Raw genomic sequence first — 27,039 nt, forward strand, 5'->3', positions numbered from 1 at the left:
AATCTTTGCCATCATGGAGTTTACATTCTAATGCAGGGGGACAAAAACCAAAACAAAAAATAACTTCATCTAACTTACACGGCTAAAGAGAAAGGAGGAAGGGGCATAGGGAGTCTTGAATTGTTGGCATTTGGGATAGCATAATCAAGTTTCACGGACAGGGTGATGTGAAGTGAAGGAAGTGAGTTAGCTCTGCAGGTATCTGAGGGGATGCTTTCCCGTAAGTGGAAGGAACAAATACAAAGAATCTGAATGAGCCAGTTTCAGGACTCACACATGCTTGGGGGAGAGAGGGGAGTACACTACAGGCACCAGAATACAGAGGAGACTAAGCAAGGGAGAAAAGGAGATGCATCCAGAAATCAGAGTGACTAGATTGTGCAGAGAGAGGGGATTACACTACAGGCACCAGAATACAGAGGAGACTAAGCAAGGGAGAAAAGGAGATGCATCCAGAAATCAGAGTGACGAGATTGTGCAGGGCCTAGGAGGTCATTGCAAAGATTTTGGCTTCTACTCCGAATGCAACGGGAAGCTCTTAGAGGATTTTGAGTCAAAGGACGCCATAACAGTTGTTCAAATACTAATACTATTACTATTACTATTACAACTACCACTGTTGCTGCTGCTGATACTAATACTAATAATAGTGTCTACCATGCAGTTACTATTAACTTTTAATCCATACACTACAGCTATTCCAATTTTATATTTAAATATGTTGCCCAAGATTAAACACACCATAAATGTCAGGACCTAGATAAGAACCCAGACAGCCTGGCTCCAGAGTCTGTGCCCGTAACTGCAATACAGTACTGCATTCCAAAATCTGACTAAAGTTTAAATCTGACAAAATCCGAATAAAGTTTATTCATTCTGGTTGCTATGACTGAAAGAGGTCAAGGGTAAAATTAGGAAGCCTGACTGGGAGGAAATTTACAACAATAATCTAGGCCATGGCACTTCCCTGGTGGCACAGTGGTTGAGACTTGGCACATCCAATGCAAGGGGGCTAGGTTCCATCCCTGCTCGTGGAGCTGGATCCCGCATGCCTGCCGCAACTGAGAGTTCACATGCCACAACTAAGAAGCCCACATGCCACAACTAAGGAGCCCACTTGCTGCAACTGGGACCCGGCACAACCAAATAAATAATCTAGGCCACGGGGACATGCACCAAGGAGTAGCAGTAAAGAAGGTAAAAAGTGATCAGTCTGGATATGTTTTGATAGATTAAACAAGACTGAATGACATTAAATGTGGGATTTGAAAGAAAGGTGTGAAGGACTCCAGACTGATTTAAGAAGACTAACCTTAAAAGATTAGTCTGCTGCATGGGTAAAATGGTAAGAAAATGTTTAAATCAAAGGCGATTACTGCGACCTTCAAGATGATACAAAAGCTAAACGCCACACTCCCTGTCCTGAAGGAGATACAGTCCTTATAACTTCTCTTTTGTTACTTGTTTGCTCCTGGAGCAGTGATGGACCCCAACTATCGACAACCTAAACATAAACGAAGTAGTTTATTTTAATACATAAAATAGGATCATGGCTGAGCTCACCCTAAAATGTAAAGCTTTTCTGTACTTCATAATAGTTATTTAGATTCTCACTAGTTTTAGGCAGAAATCAAAATGCAGAGGTTTTCTCTTTTTTTTTAAATCTATTTTTGTAGAATAAGCAAGGCATACTTGCACATTCCTGTATAAATGCCATCACTTTAAGTCATTAGTAAGAAGTGTCAGATTCGATTAGAACATGTACGTAGGGGATTAGAACATGTACGTAGAAAAGCAACTGGGGAAAGAAATATCAGCTGCTGGCAAAGAGCACTGTTAGAGGAAGGTCACTGTGAAAACGTTGATCCCTCCCTCTCTCTTTCCCCATCTCCTGAACAATCATAGTCAATTAATACCTCACCCACTGGTTCCTCAAAAAGAAGAACAAAAACACAGCAAGTCATGAAGTTGTCATAAACAACATACATATTTAAAGCAGATGTTTATAAAATAGCTCCCTTTTGAATGCAATCTAATCTCAGCAGTATAAATCCAGTTGGGGGGAGATGCTCCTGTATACTGGGTCAGGGTGTATCTGAATGAGTCAGCAGCTCAATCAGGGACCCTGTGCATCAGGGACGAAGATCCCCTAGTTGGAAAGCTTGGCCAGTGTCACATGGGGCCAGTTGCTGCTAAGACTCCTCAAAAGTCCAAGCTCTCAAGAAGCCTCTACACACCAGAATCAAAGACATTCCCACTGCTGAAGGGGTCCTAGCATGACTCATCAGAGAGCTGCTCTGATGAACAGGGATAAGCATTCAGTATTTCTTAGCATAGGGGTACCTCTCCAACATTCCTCACTCCTTCTTAATTCCAAAATTTCTCAAAGTATAAGAAAACTCACAATGATGTCATTAACTGGTATAATGTTAAATATTCATATGCCTCAAAGAATCTGGATTAAATGACACTGTGTATTTTTTCAGAAATAAACAACATAGCTTAAAACAAGAATAGAGAAGATTTCTCAAATTCACAAATTACTCTCTGTTAGCATTTTTTGTCATTGAGAATTCCACTTACTTAAGCTGTGGAGTCTCTTTTTTTTTTAACATCTTTATTAGAGTATAATTACAATGATGTGCTAGTTTCTGCTGTATAACAAAGTGAGTCAGCTATACGTATACATATATCCCCATATCCCCTCCCTCTTGCATCTCCCTCCCACCGTCCTTATCCCACCCCTCTAGGTGGTCACAAAGCACCGAGCTGATCTCCCTGTGCTATGCGGCTGCTTCCCACTAGCTATCTGTTTTACATTTGGTAGTGTCTATATGTCCATGCCACTCTCTCACTTCGTCCCAGCTTACCCTTCCCCCTCCCCATGTCCTCAAGTCCATTCTCTACGTCTGAATCTCTCTTTATTCCTGTCCTGACCCTAGGTTCTTCAGAATCATTTTTTTTTTATTCCATATATATGTGTTAGCATACGGTATTTGTTTTTCTCTTTCTGACTTACTTCACTCTGTATGACAGACTGTAGGTCCATCCACCTCACTACAAATAACTCAATTTCGTTTCTTTTTATGGCTGAGTAATATTCCATTGTATATACGTACCACAGCTTCTTTATCCATTCATCTATCAATGGACGCTTAGGTTGCTTCCATGTCCTGGCTATGGTAAACAGTGCTGCAATGAACATTGTGGTACGTGACTCTTTTTTGAGTTATGGTTTTCTTAGGGTACATGCCCAGTAGTCTAATCTTTCTCTAAATACTTTTTAATAGAAATCATTGTATAAAATACTATAATTAAGCAAAGAATTCCAAACAAATATAACCTCTTCCTGATGCTTCATGTTCATTTCTTACTGCACCTTCCAGTGATACAGTAATTCCCCAAAATGCATCTCATTCTCCACAGCCATTTATCCCCATAATGAGGGGGCTCAGACATTATTTTTCACATGCTGTTTCAGATCTTTAATTTCTTGGTCTCCATTTTGATGTCTGAGTGTCCGAATGCCTGCTTCCACCAGTAACACAGCACGTTTCTCCAGTTACCTCCCCCTTATAATTTTTATACTATATTATGTACACAGAGGTAGAAAACTCATTTGTTCATACTGTATATTAAATAAATTAAAGATGGCTTTCCCATCTTTAATTATAAGTAATATAAAGAAACAGCTGGAGGTTTAGATTAATCATGGCCAAAAAAAGAAAAGTACAAACTATATTAAAATTTAAATTGCTGTATTTTATAAGTGTTCACCAATAATAAAATGATCACTACCACACGAAGTCTTCAGAGATTTATCTTGCAGCCTGCTTAAACTATATATACTCCCCAGATGCAGTTTACAGAATAAGTTCTAACACTAAGGGGGTTCTACTTTATACTGAAAGAAAAATCAGGCTGCCCTAAAACATTCTCAAGCTGAAGTAGTGAAAAATATCTCAGACTTCCATGGTATTTGCTGAAAATTTGTGTTGCTTTGCTATTTATTCAAGCAGTACGGAAAAAATTCAAAACTCCTTCAGGGGAAGAAAATACACACGCAAACATGCACACAACCCTACCTACAAATTCATCTGCCAAAATAAAACAAGTAGTATTTGACGAGAAGAGAACCCTCTAGACAAAAACTCCATACTCTTCATGCTTTAGAAGATGTAATTTTGGACCCTGCATGTGTAATACAGTCACCTAAAGAGCCCAGAACTCATCTCAGACCAATTCATCATTCATAATCTCTGGGTTCTTCTTATTTCCCCTTTCAGAGAGGGAGATCACCATGGTCAGAGAGAAACTCTTGCGCATCCAAGGAGCACCACAGAGGCAGGGGGAGCTGGAAATTTCAGCCTGTGGTAGGAAAAAGGAGCCCCCAGCCTCAGAAGAAGTTTATATTCCTGAACTACAGATTTAAGCCTTGACTCCTCTCTACCTCTGAGCTCTGCAAATAATCCTCAACAACTTCTACCTTCATTCTTTCAACAACTAGTTACTAACCATTCTCTGTGAACCACGCACTGTACTAAATGTTAGAGATACGATCGTAAAAAAAAACCATACGCTAGAATTGAGGATAATCTAAACTCCAGGAGCAGATGTATCCCCAACTCCTAGTTGACGCGTAGCAGGCACTCAATAAATAGCCTTGGAAGAATCAATCGCTGTCTTCGTGGATGTTACAATACAGTGGGGGGTAGGGCTGGGGTGGCAGACAGTAAGTAAATAACTGCATAAATAAGTACAAGTGGAAATTATGGTAAATTTTAAAAATGAATGCAAACAGGAATGAGGTGAGAGATTTTAACAGAGGAAGTGGTTTTAAATGGGAAGGTTAGGGAAGAACTCTGAGGAACTAGATTAAAGCTGAGACCTGAAGGAAAGATGACTCCAGGTGAAGAAATGTGCTATTTGTATATAAGAGGGTGGAATTCAATATTATCCAGCAATATCGACATTTCAGAGGTCCCCTCTTTGTCATCTATTCTGGGTTCTCTCACTACTGCCCCCAGAGAGTTACAGGATTGGTAACAATGCCCCTTACTGTGTCACTGACCAGATGTTCCTGTCAGAAAAGCAATTACCGAGTTACAATTTAACACCATTCCTTCCTTACTTTTCAAAAAGAGGAAGAAAATACTTATCCCTTTGAAAGTAACTCTAAATTAACCACAACTGAAGCTACCATCTACTGTTATTTAACGTTCTTCATTAAAAGAAACCATTTTTTTCTAAACAGATTTTTGTCGCCTAAACCAATATGTGTACAGCGTTTTCTTTTTCCACTAAGTAGACAATTATATAATCCAACAAGTTTCCGTGTTTGATTCAATTAGCCAAAAGGTTTAGTGTCAAATTCACTGTGCAGCTGTACCAAACCATCCTCCTGATGCTTCCCTCTACTATTTTTTTTCCTCCCTTTTTTTTTCCTTTTTATATATTTTTTTAACATCTTTATTGGAGCACAATTGCTTCACAATACTGTGTTAGTTTCTGTTGTACAACAAAGTGAATCAGCTCTATGTATACATATATCGCCACATCCTCTCCCTCTTGAGCCTCCCTCCCACCCTCCCTACCCCACCCTTCTAGGTGGTCACTGTTGTGTGGCTGCTTCCCTCTAGCTATCTATTTTACGTTTGGTAGTGTATATATGTCCATGCCACTCTCTCGCTTTGTCACAGCTTACCCTTCCCCCTCCCCGTGTCCTCAAGTCCATTCTCTAGTAGGTCTGTGTCCTTATTCCCAGCTTATCCCTAGGTTCTTCATGACCTTTTTTTTTTCTTCTTAGATTCCATATATATGTGTTAGCATACGGTATTTGTTTTTCTCTTTCTGACTTACTTCACTCTGTATAACAGACTCTAGGTCCATCCACCTCACTACAAATAACTCAATTTCGTTTCTTTTCATGGCTGAGTAATATTCCATTGTATATATGTGCCACATCTTCTTTATCCATTTTTTTGACCCACCTCCTAGAGAAATGGAAATAAAAACAAAAATAAACAAATGAGACCTAATGAAACTTAAAAGCTTTTGCATAGCAAAGGAAACCATGAACAAAACCAAAAGACAACCCTCAGAATGGGAGAAAATATCTGCAAATGAAGCAACTGACAAAGGATTAATCTCCAAACTTTACAAGCAGCTCATGCAGCTCAATAACAAAAAAACAAACAACCCAATCCAAAAATGGGCAGAATACCTAAAGAGACATTTCTCCAAAGATATACAGATTGCCAACAAACACATGAAAGCATGCTCAACATCATTAATCATTAGAGAAACGCAAATCAAAACTACAATGAGATATCATCTCACACCAGTCAGAATGGCCATCATCAAAAAATCTAGAAACAATAAATGCTGGAGAGGGTATGGAGAAAAGGGAACACTCTTGCACTGTTGGTGGGAATGCAAATTGATACAGCCACTATGGAGAACAGTATGGAGGTTCCTTAAAAAACTACAAATAGAACTACCATACGACCCAGCAATCCCAGTACTGGGCATATACCCTGAGAAAACCATAATTCAAAAAGAGTCATGTACCACGATGTTCATTGCAGCTCTATGTACAATACCCAGGACGTGGAAGCAACCTAAGTAAGTATCCTCCCTTTGCCTATTCATTTTCAGTCTCTTTTTCCTGTGTTTCTTCCTCCATCTGCTTCTGAAAACTAAGAGTGGCACATATCAGAATCTCTAGGGACCATTTTTCCAAGTACAGGGTAGCGGCATTTTTATGCAAAGGATAATCAGTGAAAATCCAACAAAACCCAAACCTCTCATCTCACAAGGTTAATTTTCCCACCGAACTAAAAGGAAAGCAGAGGGAGAGGGGAGGACTTTCCGGTCACATATATCTCCCAGTGCTTGTCTTTAAACATAATTTAAGCATAAAAAAATAACAGTAAACACTAAATTCACAATAAAGCTTTTTGATTAATAGACTGCATCAAAGTATAAGAGAAGGGCATGGTCAACACATTCTGCTCCCCTGCCAAATCAAATGCACCAATGCCTTGGTACAAACCACAGCTGACTCGGGGGTGCACTGCAGCAGTACTAAGCCCTATAGTTATGAAGCTACATTCCCCGCACACTATTTGTTCCCATCTTACTTGCTTTGGTTACATGACAATTCCTGTAAACTTAAAATTCTGCTTCAAGCTGCTCTGTAATTTTTCAGCACTTTACCATTTTGCAGAGTGCTGGTTTCCAAGCTCACAGCTCAGTGAATCACAGCAGCTGTTTTGGCCTTCTTCCTAGAGCTTAACATTCGGACTTCCCTTGCAAAGTTTCTGTTGTGGTGGCCTGTTTCTCAGCACTCACACTCTACTGAATAAACACCTCGGTACCAACAGCAGAGGCACAAAAAAGACTATAAATTTAATAACGGTGATTATTAAGATAACTAAAATAGTCACCAAAATCCTTCACAAGGAAGTTTTAATCCACGTAAACAAGAGGGAGAATATAAAGCATGGCTGGTAGAGTTATTCCTAATTGATGCAGGCTTCGGCAAATTTAAACTTTTTTTTTTCTTTTTGGCCGTGCTGCGCAGCTTGCAGGGATCTTAGCTCCCCGACCAGGGATCGAACCCATGCCCCCTGCAGTGGAAGTGAGTAGTCTTAACCACTGGACTACCAGGGAATTCCCAAATTTAAACTTTTAACATGTGAAGTGTTAACTCCTCTGTTCCTCTCACATTCCCCATCCAATCAATCAATCTACAAGTTCTACCAGCAGGAGAGAATCCAGCCTCACATACCCACCTTCTCTGTGACCAGCCTCTGGGACTGGGCACCATCATCTCCTCCCTGGACAATGAAATGGCCTCCTAAGGGATCTCCCCTCATTCACCCATGCCCACTTCAATCTTCTCTACATGGCCACCAACCAAGACAACATGTCTACAATTCTGTCCCTTGAGGGCCGCAGCGTACAGCTGTGCGGTTGCACTGCACCCAGCCACCCAACAGAGAAGTCAAAGGGGAGATGGGGCTGAAATCCAGCCCCACTCCATTCACAGGTGGTAACTTATTCTAATTCACACAGATCTTGTGTCTTTTTGACTCAAAATAGTTCAACAGTTTCCTTCTTGTTCTCCATAAAATCCAAACTCCGCACCATAGTCCCCAAGTCCCTAAGCAATCTGGTCCTGTCATTCTGATCTCCTCTTGGAGCAACCAGCCCCTTCCTGTCGCACTGCAGGCACATGGGAAAATGTGCTGTTCCAGGAACACATCAAGCACATTCTACACTCAAGGCATTTGCCCTTGTGATCCCTGCTGCCTGTCAGTCTCACTCTTCTCCTAGTAAAATCCCCTCCCATCAGGTCCGTGCTCAAATGTAACCAGTATGAAAAGTCTGCCCTGAAAGCAGCACCTAAAATGGCATTTCTGACCTCAGCATTCTTGCCCCTAATCTCATTTTACTTTTCTTCTTAGTACGTGAATCCACTAGATACATCTATTTATTGTCCCTTCTCGTTCCACTAAGATGGACACTCCGTTGATATGAATATGCAGCTCACAGAAGAAATAGCAGTGACTAAAAAACTGAATGAAAGTGTCTAGTTTGGCAAGTAAAGAAATAAGTCACCATAAATTTAAGAAATTAAAAAAGGAGGATAAAGAGAAGCAAAACTTATTTTTCCCTAAAAATTAGAAGAGATTCTTTAAAAAGTAATGCTGCTGAGAATTTCATGCTGCAGACCATCTGGTACCCTGTTAGGGGAGATGCCAATCCGTACAACCTTCTGGAAAGTGACCCAAGGATGTGGAACAAGAGATATAAGAGTTCATATCCTTTGATTTCAGTGTCTTGTTTCTTGGACCTATCCTGTAAAAACAGAAACCAAAACTCATTTTTGAGAACATCCCTACAATATTACTTCTGTTAGCACAAAATTGCAAACTATATATCCAATATTGTTACATATTGAATATTGTTATATACCTAATAACAGGATAGTGGCTATAAAAATTATGGTATAATCTCATGACAGTTATCAAAATGTTACTTAAAATTCATGACTTGAAGATTATTCAAAGCCATGGGAAAATACTTACAATATAGTGTTTTGTGAATAACATAGAATAAAAAATTATCTCTCTATGTTTGTCAATATGTGTATGTATCCTGATTTTATGAAGAAAATATATGAAGATATATGAACAGGAAAAAAATACTATCACAATATTTTACATTGTTTACTAATGATAGTGAGAGCAAGAACAAATTTAATCTCCTTAAATGTCTTTATTTCCAGTTATAAGCACTTATTTTCATTGTAACCAAAAATGCAAATTTTTAAGTGAAGTTATACCATTTTCATGAAGTTTGTTATATCCTAGTTCTTAGGGATTCCTACTGGTGTTTCACCATTTCTTACAAAAGATCTGTCATTTCTTACTAAAGCTTTCAGAATGATTTATAGATAAAAACATTATGAGAGAAGGTTAAACTGACTGCATACTGGGCACATGTTACAGTATTGGGCACATGTCATCAAAATAAATCCAGATTCACCAAAGGTTTATTTTTATCTTCATCAAAACAAAAGCGAAAATTTTGGAGGTGTTTCATTTAAACACACACACACACAAAACCAAAAAGCTAAAATTCCCATGGCAGCATATTAAACCTATACAGGTAATTATTAACCAAATCCATCCATTTCCAAACTAGTTCTGTCTGCTTATTCATTTTAACATTGAAGTGTATGTATTTATCACCTGGAATTATCACAAACAATAAGCAAAACAAATGTAATTTAAAAAGAAATAAATGTGTAGTTGGGAAGAACCTAGAAAAGTCAAATAAAATGAAGCACATTTGCATATCCCAACTCTAAGAAATTTTAAGGAAAACCAACATTCAAAGTCTAATGCAAGATAATCTTCTGTAGATTTGCTCAGCAGAAGTTTCAGCCACAAGCTTATTTATAGTTTCTGCTATGAGCAGAGAAACTACAAAGGTAAAAAAAGTGTTACCTGAAAACCAAGCTTTCAAATAAAAATCACTAAAAATAAATGTATAATTATGAAGTGTAGTTATGGTGATCCACAAAGGTTTTGAGTTTTGTTTTGTTTTGTACTTTTGCTTCCATGAATACTTAAGAAGTGGAGTCAAATAAAACCCTTCCTTCCTAAATGAGCCAGAATTTTTCCATTATCTCTTGACCTTCTCAAATTCCAGAAGCCTTGGGTAAGCCTCAGTCGTTTCATCTCAGAAAAGTCGCTTTAGCCAGCTAAGTACTTACTGAAATTAATAGGGTGTTGTATAAGATCAAAGGACTAGAAAATAAAATTTTAAAATAGCTGAAAAAAAAAGAAAAAAAAATAGCTGGAAGTCAAACAAACACTACAAAATGGTAATTAGAGATAAGCTGCACTACGTAAGTTATGATCCACTGGCCTAAAACTGGAGGGCAAGGCGAGGTAAATTCCTCTATATTATGGTTTTATTTCATTTTTCCATGACTGTCTTCAGTAATTGTTGAAATTTGGGAAAGTATTCAATAATCTTCAAACTTTATAACAGAGTCCGTGTTAACACTCAGAGCACGTGTTTCACGTAATGCTGAGCCCATACTTGCATTCCTACTGTCAAAAAGACTTATAAATGTCTAAAATTATTGAATGATTTATCAAGCTGCAAGGAGAACAATTACTGAAGAAAGTCATGGGAAAAATAAATATTAAAGCTACATTTCCCCAACTCCTTTGGAGCTAAGCTTCTCGATGAAAATCATGCCCCTCCTTTTCAGATGCATTCCTATGAAATTTGGAAGACAGGTGGTCTTCCCGCCACTGCTGGCCGATTCCATTGGTAAATACGGTCAGGAAGGTACCTCAGTGTTCCAGTCTTCCACTCTGTGGAGGGAGGGATGGAGGGCAGGAGGGAGACACACAGACAGATATGCAGCAGAGGCAGTGGTTGATTTCTGCTTTCTAGAGTCCAGTCACCAGCTTCCGGTGCAGCAGAAGTCAATGGAGAAAGCTTCCTGATCCCTGTATTACATTTACAGCATCATATACTCGTGTGGCAGTAGTTCTAATGGAGGCCTCCTGATTCCCCCCAGTTGGGACTGAGGTCGTAACCTCCGAGCCTGGTTAGCTCTCTCTGCTGTTCTAGGAATCAATGCTGGAGGCTCAGCCTAAAGCCTCCTCTTCCAGCCTTTCCAACAATTGCATAAACCCATAATTACTTTTGTTAAATAATCCCCTTCTGCTCAAGATATCTAGAATGGTCTCTCTTTCCTGAATGGAATGGAGAAACACAGGTGCCCACTCACCTTGTTAGTTGTGACTGGGGTGACATGGGTTATCTGACTACCCCTCTGTAGGGCCTACAGGCAAAGAAAGGTCTGAGGCACAGCAAATCACAGACTTGGTACCAACAATAAGAGATACTGTCTCTGTCCTATTGCAGTTTAAAATCCAGCAGAGAATATGAAGTTAATTCACATGAAAAGTCTGAAAATAACATACTAAATCCCTAATTAAGTAACAGATTATAAGCTAGCAAATAATGTTGCAGGAGTCCAGCACGGAGGGGAAAAACAAAGAACTAGGAGATACCTTGCATATACCATGTAATACCTCCAGATGCAGTTTCTCGGTTTGGAGAAGCAGAAACAGTATTGAGGGAAAGATCATCTTTAAGAAAGTTTAAAGATCATCTTTAAGAAAGTTTCCAGTTCTAATAAGATGATTTTTGGAGAATAATGTGGAAAAGTGTCATAAAAAAAAACAGTTTCATGAAGGGGCAAAACAGAGGACTTAAAAATGTTAAGTAGGGGGGACCTTCCCGGTGGTCCAGTGGTTAAGACTCCATGCTTCCACTGTAGGGAGCACGGGCTCGATCTCTGGTTGGGGAACTAAGATCCTGCATGCCACGCAGCGAGACCAAAAAATTAAAATTTTTTTAAAAAAAATGTTAAGTAGGATTTTGACAGTGAGAAGAAACTGGAAAAACAGATATTACTAAAAAAAGATAAAATTGTGGTATCTTGGCTGGATAAGGAGTCCAGTATGCATTGTCAAGTGAAAATTGGGAAACAGTGATAAATACATTTGAAAATAGGGAAGGCACAGAAAGTTTCTAAACAGAGCAGTGAAATTGGAAATGTGCCATCAGACAAGAGCAGAGTTTCTCAATCTTAGCTCTACTGACGCTTGGGACCAAATAATTATTGTGCTGTGCATTGTCAGATGTTTTAGCAGCATCCCTGGTCTCTACTCATAGGATGCCAGGAGCACCCACCACTCACGACAATCAAAAATGTCTCCAGATGTTACCAAACATGCCATGGAGGGCAAAAAACCACTCCCAGCTAAAAGCCACTAGACTCGAGAAAGATTAGTATGGAAAGATGAGGCAAGATAATTTAACAATTTAAGAAGCAAGTATAACTATCTTATTCTGTGATGTGTGCCCAGACCAGGAGTTGTAACACACAATAAACAGTGAAGAGGTGGGGCGGTGCGGGGAGAGTATGGCGAACAGGAGAGTATGGCGAACAAGTACCACCTACGGGGGAACACCACTCAGCAACAGCCGGCTGTGGCTGCCACGTGGGAGGGCAAATCCAGGGTCTCCAGGCCTCCTCCCCACCCCACCCCACCCCACCCCAAGAGAAATAAATTCCAGACTCTTCAGTAAATTTTCCTAATTTTAAAAACAAAGGGGCTTTCCCTGGTGGCGCAGTGGTTGAGAGTCCGCCTGCCGATGCAGGGGACACGGGTTCGTGCCCCGGTCCGGGAAGATCCCACACGCTGGGCCCGTGAGCCATGGCCGCTGAGCCTGCGAGTCTGGAGCCTGGGCTCCGCAACGGGAGAGGCCACAACAGTGAGAGGCCCGCGTATCGCAAAAAAAAAAAACACCACCACAGGACTTAGTTCAAGTTTTCTGAAAAACAATAAGCAGGCTGAATTTGACCCTCAAGCTGCCAGAGATCAGTAGCCTAGACTAAGGTGATGACAGCTTGAAGGGGTGTTTAGGAGAAACTGATGAATCTTGATCAAATAAACAGTTAAAAGTCAGTTTTGAGAACAGGGGGCAAAAGTGAACTTGAATAAGTATTAGATGATATGAAGGAATTACTATTGAGTGTGATAACAGTCTTAAGACTATGTTTAAAAAAAGACAGGCCTTATCTGTTTGTGGTATGTAATCATACATATATACATATATATGTATATATATACATATATATATATATATATATATATGCTTTCCACTATAGATGAAACAAAAAACAGGGAGAGAGAAAAAATAATGGGTAAAACTCAACATATCTGAATATTAAGAGTAAATAAGAGGAATGAGGAAAAGTGACTTCAAAATTTTGAATTCAAATAAGCAATCGAAGAACATCACCAAAGAGACTGCACCACTAAACTTATTTATTTCCTTTGGGTTCCCCTGGAAAGAGTTGTCTTTATATCTTAACTTGTCAAAACTTATTTTCTAGAATTCATTGACAGCCCACACTTTCCTCTCCATTATCAATCAGAACACAAGAATTAATTCCATACCTTATATGCTCCACTTTAGAATAATGCTAACAGGAATTCTACTCTTTAAAATTACACTCTAACTAAATGATAAATTTAGTTAGTAGCACTTATTGAGCAATTTCTGTTTGCAGACTCTGTGCTAAGCCTTTTACTGGCATTATCGTATTTAATCCTCAAGTCAAACCCAGGAGGCAATTACTGTTATAAAGAAACCATGATTCAAAGAGGTTAACTAACTTGTTCCCAGGACAATCAGCAAATAAGTGGCAGAGATGGGATTTAAATGCAGGCTGTCTGATTCCATAATCCCATCTCCTTAGCATTATCCTATACTGTCTTCCACGGGGCATCTTTCATAATTAGCACACAAGCAGTTTATGAACATCTGGCCTTAAAATAAATCATGTATCACAGTAAGACAGGCAAGCTCATACATACCTTTAATTCGCACTTAGAGGTGTCTAGCCCCCTTCCTGTATGGTGAACCCTCTCTGGCTATATCTAGAAAGCAAGCATCCCCTTCTGTACTGCCTTTGCAGTTGCCCTAATGTGTCAAGAGCAAAGTAGCATCTTGCTCAAATTCTTAATAATATATTCAGGATGAAAGTAGGAACAATACAGCTTTCCAGATAATTCAAAGCACAACGGACTCGCACCTTAATTTATCAGAAACACCAAGAAATGTGACGTGACCTCTTCCACCATGGAACACATCCATGGTTGGCATCGTAGAGTCACAGTGTCTAGGTTTCTGAACCTCTGCTGATTACCACAGCAACCGGCTAATTCCCCATAACCAAACGAAAAGCAAATCCAGTACTGCACACTGTCTCAGCGTGCATGTCCCACCAGGATCCATGCACCCGGGCCTGCAGCCTGGGAGTCACTGCATGGCAAGAATGGCCGGGACGTACGGTTTATTATGGTTAAAACAAAATGCTACGCTATCAGTTAGCACAAACCAGGGAAAGAAATTCCTCATGTGAAACTATTCAAACCAAATTTCTGCTTAGGGAGTGTCTAGTTTTACATAAGCAAACTTGCCCCCTGCCAGCATTTGAGGCCGTGGCACTTTCAGGTATTTCTGAATTAATTGCCTGAACCCATTCGAATCACATATTGTATAATTTTCTAACAGGCTTGCAAGCAATTTCAGCTCCTCTCCTCCACTTCACCTCTACCTCCCATCACCTCTTCACACTGAGTAAGACTCATTTTTCAAAAGAATCTTCTACAATTCAGATATGCTTTAAACTCATTCAAATGTGGACTATTCTGACACTTATTAAGAAAAAGTCATACCTTACATCAACGAAGAATTTAAATCCAGCTTTAGAAGAGACAGAACTGTCAAGTGTGGACATTTCTTAAGTTTACGTGTACGATTTAAAATAAGCTTCTTAGTTTATCTCTTACCTCAACCTAAAAAAATCCCACTCAGCCATAAACTGTAACCCGCTGTAACTGCAACCCGTGATGCTGCTGTCACTCGTGTAACAGAGCCATTCAGCGACTTGCTATGGAGAAGAGGAGCTTGACTATTTAGGATTATATACCCTATGAAAACAACCCATGCTTACACTTGAGGGACATAAACGTATCAGCTATTTTATAATAATACAAAAGTAATTATTTTATTGAAACAGATTTTTCTTCAACCTTACCGACGCTACAGGAGAAACATCTGCTAATGTTTACTTGCTTATTCAATAAATCACAGTTAATCTCCAAAAACAACACCCAGACTAAATGGTTCTGTGATTTCTTGGTAATCTTATACTTGAAAAAGTTAACAACTGTATGTTTTCAAAACTAAGCTACCCTCTTTCCCATCCCATTGTTTTCTTTGAACTGCTTCCTTCAATTTACATAAAATCCATCTGCAGCAGTAGGAAAAATAGTACGAAGAGAAAAGCACCACCACCTCTTCCAAGGCCTGGGTCTAAGACTATACCATTTACTAGATATGTTTCACTCCAGGGGTACAAACACATGCAGAATAAATGTTACTGTGACAATGAATGAAAAATATATCCAAGAAAAGTCCAGATCGAAAGGCACCCCAAATTTCTACCCCACTCTCAAGGCTTAACAGTTATCCCTGTGGGTAGCAAACACTATGCATACACACATACAATGCACACAAAAACTTTTCTCCCATGAGCTGATTTTCTTTTTCTTTACCATGTTTCTAGTTTACTAAATGCAATCATATTTTACAAGTATTTAATGACTCGAAAAAGTAGATCTAGGTGATTTGATAAGTGTTTCAGAACAATCTGGAGGAGGGCTTCCAATTTTTAAACAGCACATTTCATTAAAAAAATTCTTTAACTTCGAAAGAGTTATCAGCATCATTTTTGTTAACCAACGGGCCTTAAACAGGGTGGAAACAGAGGAATATACAGTTATTTTTAAAAATAGCTTACAAAAAAAAATACTTACAATATTTAAATGTACTGAAGAGTATATGATTCCTCTCAGGAGATGGAAAATAGCTTCATATAAAGACCAGATTGTTTTCTCCTCTCACATTAAAACACTTGAAATATTTTTAAATGTAAATTTAATTATTCTTGGCCCTATTTTCTTACCTCTAAATCAAAAGTTAATTAGGAAAAAAAAAATCAAAGCCTAAGTCCAGCTCCTGATAGAATAACTAGAATATTAAAATACAAAACAACTTTGTATCTATGCTTTCTTTGGCCTAAAAAAATCATCAGTAGTAAATTTCCTTGAGACCTCATTTCTGATTCCTGCAGCACTTTGTCTCCACTACACATCCTGACATTTAGAATTCAAGGAACATCAAATAACAGAGCTAGAGAGATCATAAATTACAAAGAAGTTGGGTGAGGCAAGGTAATTGACTCAAGGTTAGTGAGTGGAAGGGTTAGAACTTAGATGTAAGCTTCCCGATGCCCAGATGTCTATCGTCTTCCCCACAGGCCAGGCTTCATCATAAGTGCTCTTTCGATTTGTTCAGTTTTATATATGCATTATTTTCTATGTAAGAATCTTAGAATTTCAATGTGGAACAGGAACTGAGCCTAACACATTTTTGGTTTGTCATGTTTTTTCTCTTTTTCCTCCACATAAGGCAACTTGGAACACAGACTAGCCATTCAATAAATACTCACAGAATTAAATTTTGAAATATTAATTGTGACACTTCAGAATATTACACAGTAGGAATTGTTCTTAGCGTGCATTTGTATCTAAGAAGTTACAATACTGCTAATTACCTCTAGAAAAAGTGTATTCTGGGAGAATTTTTAAAGTTATTTAAATAAGTGTAGATTTATTGAAGAGTGTAGATTCATATAAGCCAATGTAAATTACTACTCAAAACCAAGAAAAAAGCACTATCAAAAGAGCTGTGAGCAAAAATGCATTAAAAACTTACCCACTGAAGAAAATAAATGACTAGGGTTAGGCTGATAGGTCCCTACGAAACTATAAAAATATCTCGTCCACCGATGCCTACAGAAAACACTATGGTGTTCTCCTCTACTATATACACACACAATACTTCTGACATCCATGTGTGGGTTTTTTCCCACACAGACCCCTTCTCCCACATCAGCTGGGTGTCCTGCAATTCAATTCAATTTAACCAGAATTACCACAGACCCGACAGGTTAAGGGCTCAGCCCCATAACGCTGCCCCCACTTCAGATGCCCATCGCAAGTAGGAGGTCCCCAGGTTACCCACAACTTCTATGTGACTTGGCTACAAATCAGAAGTTCCCAAGACCCCCCCTTCTCAGGTTCAATAATTTTCCAGAGTGGCTGACAGAAGGAAGGAAAACAGCTGACTTACTATTGCCAATTTATTACAAAAATATTTTAAAGGATACAAATGAACAGCAAGATGAAGAGATACATAGGTCAAGGTCTAGAAGGGTCCCCAGGGCAGGAGTTTCTGTCCCCTCTGGAGTTGGGATGTACTACCTTCCTGGCTTGTAGATGCATTCCAAGACTCAGAAGCTCTCCAAAACCTGAACTTTAGGGATCTCTGTAGAGGCTTCATCACACAGGCATGGTCGATTATTAACTTAGTTTCAAATCCCTCTCCCTCCGTGGAATACGGGGGGTAGGGCTGAAAGCTCCAAGTTTCTAATCACGGCTTGGTCTTTCTAGTGACCAGACTCCGCCCAAGAGCCCACCAAGAGGTGTCTCATTAGAACAAAAGATGTTCCTATCACCTAGGAAATTCCAAGGGATAGAGGAGCTCTGTGTCAGACACTCCTATCACTCAGGAAATTACAAGGGTTTTAGGAGCTCTGTGTCAGGAACAAGGCTCAAAGGCCAAATATTAGCAGGAATGGGGCGAGGGGGATGGCTGTTGAGATCAAAATAAACATATTTTTTATTATTTCACAACCTAGTAACACTTATCTATCTATGAACTTCATGGACTCCAATGCTGGAGAAGAAAGAGCTGTCTGTGTAAAAAGAAGCTGGTGAAGAGAAGTAGGACGGAAGAGAGGAGAAAGAAAAGCTGCGCACGGACACAGAACCTATGAATCCCCGAGGATGTGCAGGTAGGCAGGTCTTTAAGTAAAGTCACAGTGGAGTAAGAACTCTGAGTCTCTAATTTGTAAGTCTGTTCATTGCTTTGCTTTGGTGCTTTTCCAGTTTGGGGTTTTGTTTTGTTTTGCCCTTGGTTACCCAGTAAAGTCACTGTTTAAAAAATTCCACCCCTGTTTAAACTCAACTAAGAAGAAAAGGAGAATTGTCCCTCTCTCGACGTGGCCGACAGGAATTTCAGAGGCTCTGGATGACCAAGGCACCCTGGTCACAGTTGTGGTGCCAGCTGGAGGCCAGGCGAGAGGTCTGCAAGGTTAACGCAGGAGAGCAAGGGGCCCTCGGAAGACAAGGGGCCTCGGAGCTGGCTTGGGCATGACTGGAAAATCCCATCAGAGAGCCAGTTTGCCTTCTGCATGATGGCTCTGTAAGACTTCCCTAGGCAATTGAATTAGGGAGGTCATTTTAATCTGCCTACAAACTGTTAGCCAGTTTCCTTCAAAAAAAAAAAAATTTAATTCTACATTTGCTTTTTTGTTGTTGTTTGGCATGCTAAAACAGCTGCTCGTGTTTAGCATACTGCTAGACCCAGGAAGAAAAGGATCAAATATTTAAAGAACCAGTTTTGAGAATGAATTTTAAAAATCCAAAAGTAACTGGCTCCCTTCCTAGCCAGGTGTGTAGCACCTAAAAGTAATTAGCACCCTAAGGCCCAATAAAAGTTGTAGCTTCAAACCAGTAAAACAGACTAGTCAATGAAAGAGCCTTGCTGATGGGACACTGGCTCTGTGTTGGGGCTCTGTGGTCACTGGAACTGAGATGCAGAGTTTCTGGGGCTTTTCCTGGACAGTGTCCAAGAATCAGGAACTCAAGACTGCCAGGACCTCACGTCCTTCTTCCACTTGCTGCTGTGCCTGCAGGCAGTGAAGCTGGGTGGCGTGATGCATATTCAGTGTCTCCTCAGTACCACTGAATGTCTGGGTCTGACTAGGGCTGGTGATGAGAGCAATAAAAATTACATGTGCTTGCAAGTTCCTTCCTGCCATAAGAATCTTTACCATATGATGTCCACAGCATTAGAAGAACAGAACCACAGCATTTTAATCAGAGGAAAATCCCCTCTCTTTCTCTTTGGAAGAAATGTTGAAACAGATTAGCAGTAACTAGAAAAATAAACAGAATTCCTTTTAAAAATTTTAGTATGTAACCCTAAAGTAAATGAGCAGATGGTCAGTTAATGTAATAACACCAGGATGTCTTATACATCCAAAATAATAAAAGCAATGTTAAAATCAATATAACAAATGAGATTTTATTATAACCCTAGCCCATTTTGGAAACTCAACCATGTTTTTTAGAAGCACTTTCCCTGACCATTTAGCCCCCTCATTTTAGCTGTATGTCCTCAAAAACTCTTTTGGTATTAAAAATTTCACAGAATATATTAATAGCAATAAGCATGTTCTTTCAATTGTATGAAATTAAAGTGTTTTTTCCATTTCTAATGAAGATTTTCGTTATAAAGCAAAGACAGTCTACTCACTATTCAAAGTTTTCTCCCTAACTACATAAAATGCAATTCCAACCCTATACAAACTAAACTTTAAACCAAAATTTTTACAGCAGAATATAAACAGTAAACAAAGTATATGTCCACACTAGCAAATCAAGCATTTTCTCATATAATCACATCTTTTTTTAAGAAATAAATTTAAGGGGGGAGATATACCCACATTTCAATTGGAATAAAAAATGTTATCTTCCCATAACTGCTACAGTATGCTACTAATACAACCAAGGCCTGAAAAATACTTACGATGAATCAATCTAGTAACTAAGTACGTAAATGCACTAACCTGAATTAGTTTATTTTTTTAATAAAGAGATTTATATTTAAAAACGAAATCAAAATCATTAACAGAAGTTGATGTGCCTCTTTTAACACACAAAAGAAAATATGTAATGGAAATCTTCCTTCTGGGTATAAAAATCACATACCTTCACTCTTTAAATTTTGTTTTAAATAAAGTTATCCTGAATGGGAAACATTAAAATGTATTTAAAGTTTCCGTATTTTTTAATTATAAACAGTATTTCTTGACGGAGCGTTCTCGTGACACAGTTAATAGCGTAGTGAAAAATTCAGTAGCCCCATTACCAAACAAAGGTTGCAACATAATAGGCCATAAGACAGTAAGTAGCAAATCAAGTGTATTTCAATTTGAAAAAGATAGTAAGTAGCATAAGGACAACAAATCATAATGCACTGTTTATAATTCTACTACTCTGGATAACTATTTCTTGGCTAATTAAAATCTCAATAGTTCTGAAAATTAGTTGTTATTTAAGTTTAGTGAGGCAAACATATCGCAGCAAATGCAAAAGGGTAAAATGTAAAAGAAAAATATCTGTCATTTTAAAAGCACCAATTTCTCAGTTTAGCTTAAGTTTTACAGCAAAGGTTGAAGAAAAATAAAAATAGTCATTGATAAATGTGCCAATCATTTCCTCCCAGGAATCAAGCCACAGATTCACAGTCAAGTTTCTAGACCAAATTTCTAGAACACACACAAGCTCCGAAAAAGAAATATGCATCTCCTTTCCAATCGGCCACCAGGGTGTTTTATTCTTTTTTTTTTTTAACATCTTTATTGGAGTATAATTGCTTTACAATGGTATGTTAGTTTCTGCTTTATAACAAAGTGAATCAGTTATACATATACATATGTCCCCACATCTCTTCCCTCTTGCATCTCCCTCCCTCTCACCCTCCCTATCCCACCCCTCTAGGTGGTCACAAAGCACCGAGCTGATCTCCCTGTGCTATGTGGCTGCTTCCCACTAGCTATCTACTTTACATTTGGTAGTATATATAAATCCATTTTTTATCCTAAGCACACTATTTACACCAAAGTACATGTCTAGTTAGCATCAAGCACCAGCTTTAAAAAGATGTAACAGAGAAGCTCTATGTTTGAATTCAAAATGCCACAGGAATCACTGGCAAAGGCTAAAATGAAAAACAGCTCTCTCAAGTGCCCAGAGCCAGCTGCTACTGTCCAGAATGGGTCTCCTTCCAAGAGAGCAGCAGATCTGCAGGAGACATGGCTTAAGAGGGAATGTCATCTCCTAAGGCCAAAGTCGGCAAAGGGTTTCTGTACAGGGCCAGAGAGCAAATAATTTAGACTTTGCCGGACATATAGCCTCTGTGACAAATAATTGACTCTGCCTTGTAGCACCAAAGCAGCCACAGATGATATGTTAACGAACGAATGTGGCTGTGAGCCAATAAAACTTTACGGACCCTGAATACTGGATTTCATATAACTTTCATATGTCACGAGACATATATATATATATATTTATTTATTTATTTATAGTTTTCAGTCATTTAAAAATGTAAAACTCATCATTAGCTCACCGGCTGTACAAAAACAGGTAGCTGTTTATAGTCTGCCGGATTTGGCCCATGGGCTGTAGTTTGTCATCCCTGACCAGGGGCCCAGCTTTCCTTCAGCCCCTGCCTATCCCTTTCCCCTCCATTTCTATAAACCTACAAAATTAGTGCTCTTTAGCAAAGCAGCCCTTTTGCTTCTTTAGATCTCTGATGCCCAGTCTCTATCTCTCTCCCATCGGTACCGAAAGTACAAAAGCATAAAGGGGTCAGGGAAGACACAGAGCATGGCCTGAAGTAAGGGCACAAGTCCCTCTTGTGTTGCTTTCAGTATCTGACCTTCAAGTAACAAACCATCTAAATGTCTATTTCACCATCTATAAAAAAAGGATCATGGTATCCAACCACATGAAAGTATTTCTGAAGGTATGATTTTATATTGAGAAAGCTAGGTAGAGCAGAAAATATAACTTCTGGAGAAGAACTGCCAACAACTGGACTTCCCTGGTGGCACAGTGGTTGAGAATATGCCTGCCAATGCAGGGGACGCAGGTTCGATCCCTAGACCAGGAAGATCCCACATGCCGTGGAGCAACTAAGGCCGTGCACCACAACTACTGAGCCTGCGCTCTAGAGCCCGCGAGCCACAACTACTGAGCCCACACGCTGCAACTACTAAAGCCCACGCACCTGGAGCCCGTGCTCTGCAACAAGAGAAGCCACCGCAATGAGAAGCCCGTGCACCGCAGCGAACAGTAACCCCCGCTCACCACGACAAGAGAAAGTCCACACGCAGAGACGAAGACCCAACACAGCCAAGGGAAAAAAAAAAAAAAGAGTTGCCAACAACTTGTTCAGAAACAAAGCCTTGCCTGATGTTTCATGGGTAAGCTCCTTGATCATGGTAGTGCATGGGTCCCCGGGTAGAGAAAGGAAACTCAGTACAGTAACCCCCGCTCACCACGACGAGAAAGTCCACACGCAGAAACGAAGACCCAACACAGCCAAGGGAAAAAAAAAAAAAGAGTTGCCAACAACTTGTTCAGAAACAAAGCCTTGCCTGATGTTTCATGGGTAAGCTCCTTGATCATGGTAGTGCATGGGTCCCCGGGTAGAGAAAGGAAACTCAGTGAACTTAGTTAAAACCCTAGGAAAAGGAGCAGCTAGAAATCTCATTGACTGCATGCCACTTTTCATAATTCTCCGAGGCAGTCAGGAACTCAACAAACATAAGCTGAGAATCTTCTTTGTGTTAAAAGAACAGGGAAGGTACTGTGAGGGGCACAAAAATGAATAAGCCTCAGTCCTTTATTCCAAAAAATTTAATTTATTAAACATGAACATCTATCATACAAAGCAGATATGATCGTATAAACCAACTGCATTAAGCAGTTAGAAAGAGAGCCAAACAAAAGGTAAGATGGAGAAGAATTTCTTAGGAGCTACATATAAACAAAGAATATAATTTCAAGGAGAATAGACAGAAGTAGAAATGTGAGAGACCTGTACATGTGTATCTAGGATGGCAGGATACGCGGATTCTCAATTCCACTAGACATTACTAAATTGTTCTCCAAAGGTGTTGTGCTTCCTGAGACTTCTCACCCTCACAACAGTTGGTATGATCAGAGTTTATTTTTTTAATGCTTTAGTCAATGTGATGGGTAGAAAAGGGTATCTCAATTTAATTTTCATTTCTGGTCCTCACATTCTCTAGAATTGTTTTGTATGTCTATTTTTACACGAACAAAAGGCAGAGACTGGTCATTCTGTGTGGCTGGAGCCCAGGACACACAAAGTACACAAAGCACAAGCCTCCCTCTCTTCTTCTCGAGGTTTTTCCAGGACCTTGGTTTTTTCCTCTCCACCCCGTAAATTGTCAGTTTGCATCAGCAGATAGGGACAGACCTTTCCTTTCCTCCTTGAATGTGCCAGGGTAAATTAAAGAGTTTATAAATGAACATGGTTGAAAAATACTGGTCTTGACAGAAACATCTGAAACCATTTCCTCCATTTTTGTGCAAAACTTGGTTTCTGCCCAATTTAGATCATGGAATAGGCAAGGTACCTTAGAAAACACACCAAATGTTGATCTAGGTCTGGAGACTCAGTTACAAATTCTTGGCAGGAATACACCTTCTCTCATTGAGAAGGAAAAAAGTGTAGGAAACATAAATCAGGGTATGAACTTGATTTGTTGATGCTTGTTAGGAGGGTTTTGCCTCGAAAGCTCCCATGGAGATAAAAGTTTAAGGCAAAATTCCTATAAATGATTCTAGGAGAAAATGATTGTTTTTAACCAAATTCTTATTTAGAGTCTTTCCATGCTGAGAATAAAGTGGCAACCGAAAAGGAATGAATGCAGTACACAGTAGAACTCTCAGCAAAGAAAACAAAAAGCAGTGTTCTCAACTCTGGTTAATGCACAGCATCAAAGCTAGGAAAAACTATATTTCAAAAATTGATTAATGTAATGTGATTCAAACAACACATTCCCTACTACAGTGGAAAAATGGAAAAATCACTATAAATATTTGTTTCGAAAAAAGAGTAGCCATTATCATTCCAGTACACTATAACGCCACATTGCCTCAAATACACATAGATTTGTCTAACCCAGTGATTTCCAACCCTGGGCAATTTTGTCCCTCAGGAGACATATGGCCATTTTTAATTTTGAGACACATTTCATTTTCACTCCTGGAGGAGGGTGCTCCTGGCATCTAGTGGGTAGAGGCCAAGGATGCCGCTAAACATCGTAAAATGCACTGGATAGTCTCCCACAATAAATAATTATCTAGCTCAAAATGTAAATACAGCCACATAACCCTGGTCTAATCTATTTCTTCATGTTTAGCTGGGACATGGTGACAAAAATAGCGGGTTAGAGATGATAAGCACGCTTCTTAAAGACCTCCTATTAAGCAAGCCAGACAACTTAAGAGTTCTAAAGTTTGCTTGATATTTACACAGATAAGTTTCCAATTTAGCAATTTTCCGTTGTAATAGTTTAGAGAGAAAATGGAACATAATCCACGATTCTCCCCATGTTATCAAGCACTGTACCATCTATATTTATTGGCTTATCCCACCTACCTATACACAGTTCATAATCAAACTGACTACTGCTGGCTCCATCTATGACAAATCAATATTTTTCTGCATTTAGATGATATCTGAATTCCCCATGCCCACCCACCAAAATCAGTCCTCAGTTGTCAGCAGTGGGTTTTCTGTGGTCATTTTCTGAGAAAAGCATTCATATCTGAAATTCCTTTCTCTGATGTTACAATCCATTAAAACTTCACTGTCCAGCTCCATGAAACTTAAAAGTCAGATTAGCAAAGAAAGATAATTTTGAACGTAAACCTAAACGCAGCCACAAAGAGATGTCTTCTATAAAAAGTAAGCGGTGTTGATAATGAAGTGAAATAAAATATACAAAGGCTGAAGAGGTCCCTCTAAAAGTGGCAAAGTCCTTAGAGGTTATTTTATTTCCCAGTAAGTCTCCTTGGGTGTTTCAACAAAGAAAGTCATTTTTCTGGGAATTTTTTTTTAATGTCTCCTTTTCCAGGTTTGCTGAAGGCATTTTCTTGTCTATTTTCTAGATGTTACAGTAAAAGATAATTTTAAAATAATGAAAAAAATTCAGTTCAAATTTAAAGAAACCACAAAGAGTTGAGAAACTCATTTTGAAGCCATCACATATATCTGAGAGAAAGAAAAGTATACTGTAACTGACAAAAATCTATCCAAATGCTGAAGTTTCTCAAACTAACAAAGCAAGTACTGTTTGGCAGGAATGTAGAAAGATGGGCAACTTAGTCCACTGAAGTTTTCTGAAACAAACCCTAGGAAACAAACCCTAGGAAAGGTTTGTTTCAGATGAAAACAAAAGTATTGCTTACATGGATTTGACTGGGTTCTACAGCAAATGTCAACTTCTGAATGTAAACCTAAAATAGAAATTTCTGTCCTTGTGCTTAAGTAAAGTTCAAAAAGAAAAGTGCCCTATTTACCGCCCCCCCAAAAAAATGACAGAATGATTTTAATTTTTAAACAAAAGTGGTACAGCAGAAGGACATTTAAATGCAAGATCTAATTTCAGAGAGCACAGAGTTAGAGCACAAAAGTGGAACACTCCAAGGATATCGCATGTGCAGCAAATGGCAGCAAAGTATGTTTCGACAAACGTGTGGTGGGGCTCCCTTTAATCTTGCTAAATGTAAAAAGTTTTATTTTACATGAACTTGACTATTTGCTGCAGTTCCAGCTTCTGAAAACAAGGAAGGGCACCAGGCTTACGAACAGGGTGGCTAAGCGGAAAAGTTGTGGACAGCTTCCCCTCCATAATCCCCAAAGAGGAAAGCTACCTCCTGGAGGTATTAGGTAGCCAAGCAGCCTTACTGAAAACAACCACGGTTTTGAGCGTTGTTTCTGGCAGGAGGTAGGTGTTACCAGCTACTTCCTGGGGCGCTGGAAGGAATGTGTCACCATCAATCAGAAAGTACACTAGCCCAGTGTTTAGGTCACAGAGGGAGTACTGCTTCGTCCAAAACGGATAAATCATGCCAACTCCAGCAAAGGAGGAGAAAGCAAAGTTGCAGGAAAGGTGTTGGTGCCCACCGACCTGCAAGACCAAAAGGAAACCCCAACTCGTGCTGAAGAAAACTTCGTGCGCTCTCGGGTTACGGAGAACTCCGAGAGCCCACAAGGGCGGATGCTCCCACATTCCCCCGGGGATCAGCACAGCCCGAGCGCAGTTCTGGGGAAGACCTGGGCGGTCCTGAGGAGGATGGACAGCCCACCCCCACTCACCTCGGTGGTCCTGCGTAAGGACAGGCTCCCACCAAATCACCTCTGTGGACCTCGGAGGGACGGGCGCCCCCCTCCACCAACTCACCCGGCCGACCCCACGCGAAGGACCGGTGGATGAATGAACTGCCCATCCGGCCGAGCCTCGCGGGACAGGGCGGCCCCTGGGAGCGCTCACCTGTGGGGATGCTGGAGGACTTCCCCGAGTCTGCACCCAGGCAAGGGTCCCAGGGCTGGAGGACGAGCGCCAGCAGCAGCAGCAGCCGCGGCTGCACCGCGCACCGCCCCATCTTCGGCCCGTCGAGGGCCCGCGCGGGCTCCGGCGCCCCTGACGCCCTGCAGCGGTCCACTTCTCGCGAGAGTGGGGACCCCTGATCCGCCCCGGGCCGACGAAGGAGGGCGGAGGCGGCCGGGCAGAGTGGGCGCAGGGTAACCGCGGCCAGCAGGTCAAGCGGCGTGGAGAGGGGTGGGAATCAGGTGGTCTGGAAGGCGCAGAGCGGCGGGCGCCTGCGGCGCCGCGGGTGACTTATAGGCTCCCCGAGGGGGAGGCGACGGGGCGGGCCGCGCCCCGGCTATTGGCCGCCGGCTGACCCGCCGCGCTGCTGAGTGCACCGTGCGGTTGCCTGCGCTCGCCTGCCTGCGCGCCTGTCCCAGCCCCACGTCTGGGATTGTTTGCTCAACTCCGACCTATTTAAGGAGCCGTCTGCCGCTACGTGTGGAGGCTCACGCAGGGCTTCTGGCTGGAACCCG

General features: G+C 40.3%; 1 protein-coding gene across 2 annotated transcripts in view; it reads right to left on the minus strand.

Annotated features, from left to right (window-relative positions):
- Positions 1-26,750, minus strand: part of PLOD2 (procollagen-lysine,2-oxoglutarate 5-dioxygenase 2) — a 102,226-nt gene extending 75,476 nt beyond the window's left edge. For both annotated transcript variants that reach the window (XM_024769145.1, XM_024769144.1), the window contains exon 1: positions 26,468-26,750. In XM_024769145.1, coding sequence (XP_024624913.1) covers positions 26,468-26,579 — 112 coding nt within the window. In that variant the 5' untranslated portion in view covers positions 26,580-26,750. The remainder of the gene's footprint in view (positions 1-26,467) is intronic.
- Positions 26,751-27,039: the final 289 nt, after the last annotated feature.

Source organism: Neophocaena asiaeorientalis, unplaced genomic scaffold (genome assembly GCF_003031525.2).
Source record: "Neophocaena asiaeorientalis asiaeorientalis breed wild unplaced genomic scaffold, Neophocaena_asiaeorientalis_V1.1 scaffold118, whole genome shotgun sequence".
NCBI classification, from domain to species: Eukaryota; Metazoa; Chordata; class Mammalia; order Artiodactyla; family Phocoenidae; genus Neophocaena; species Neophocaena asiaeorientalis.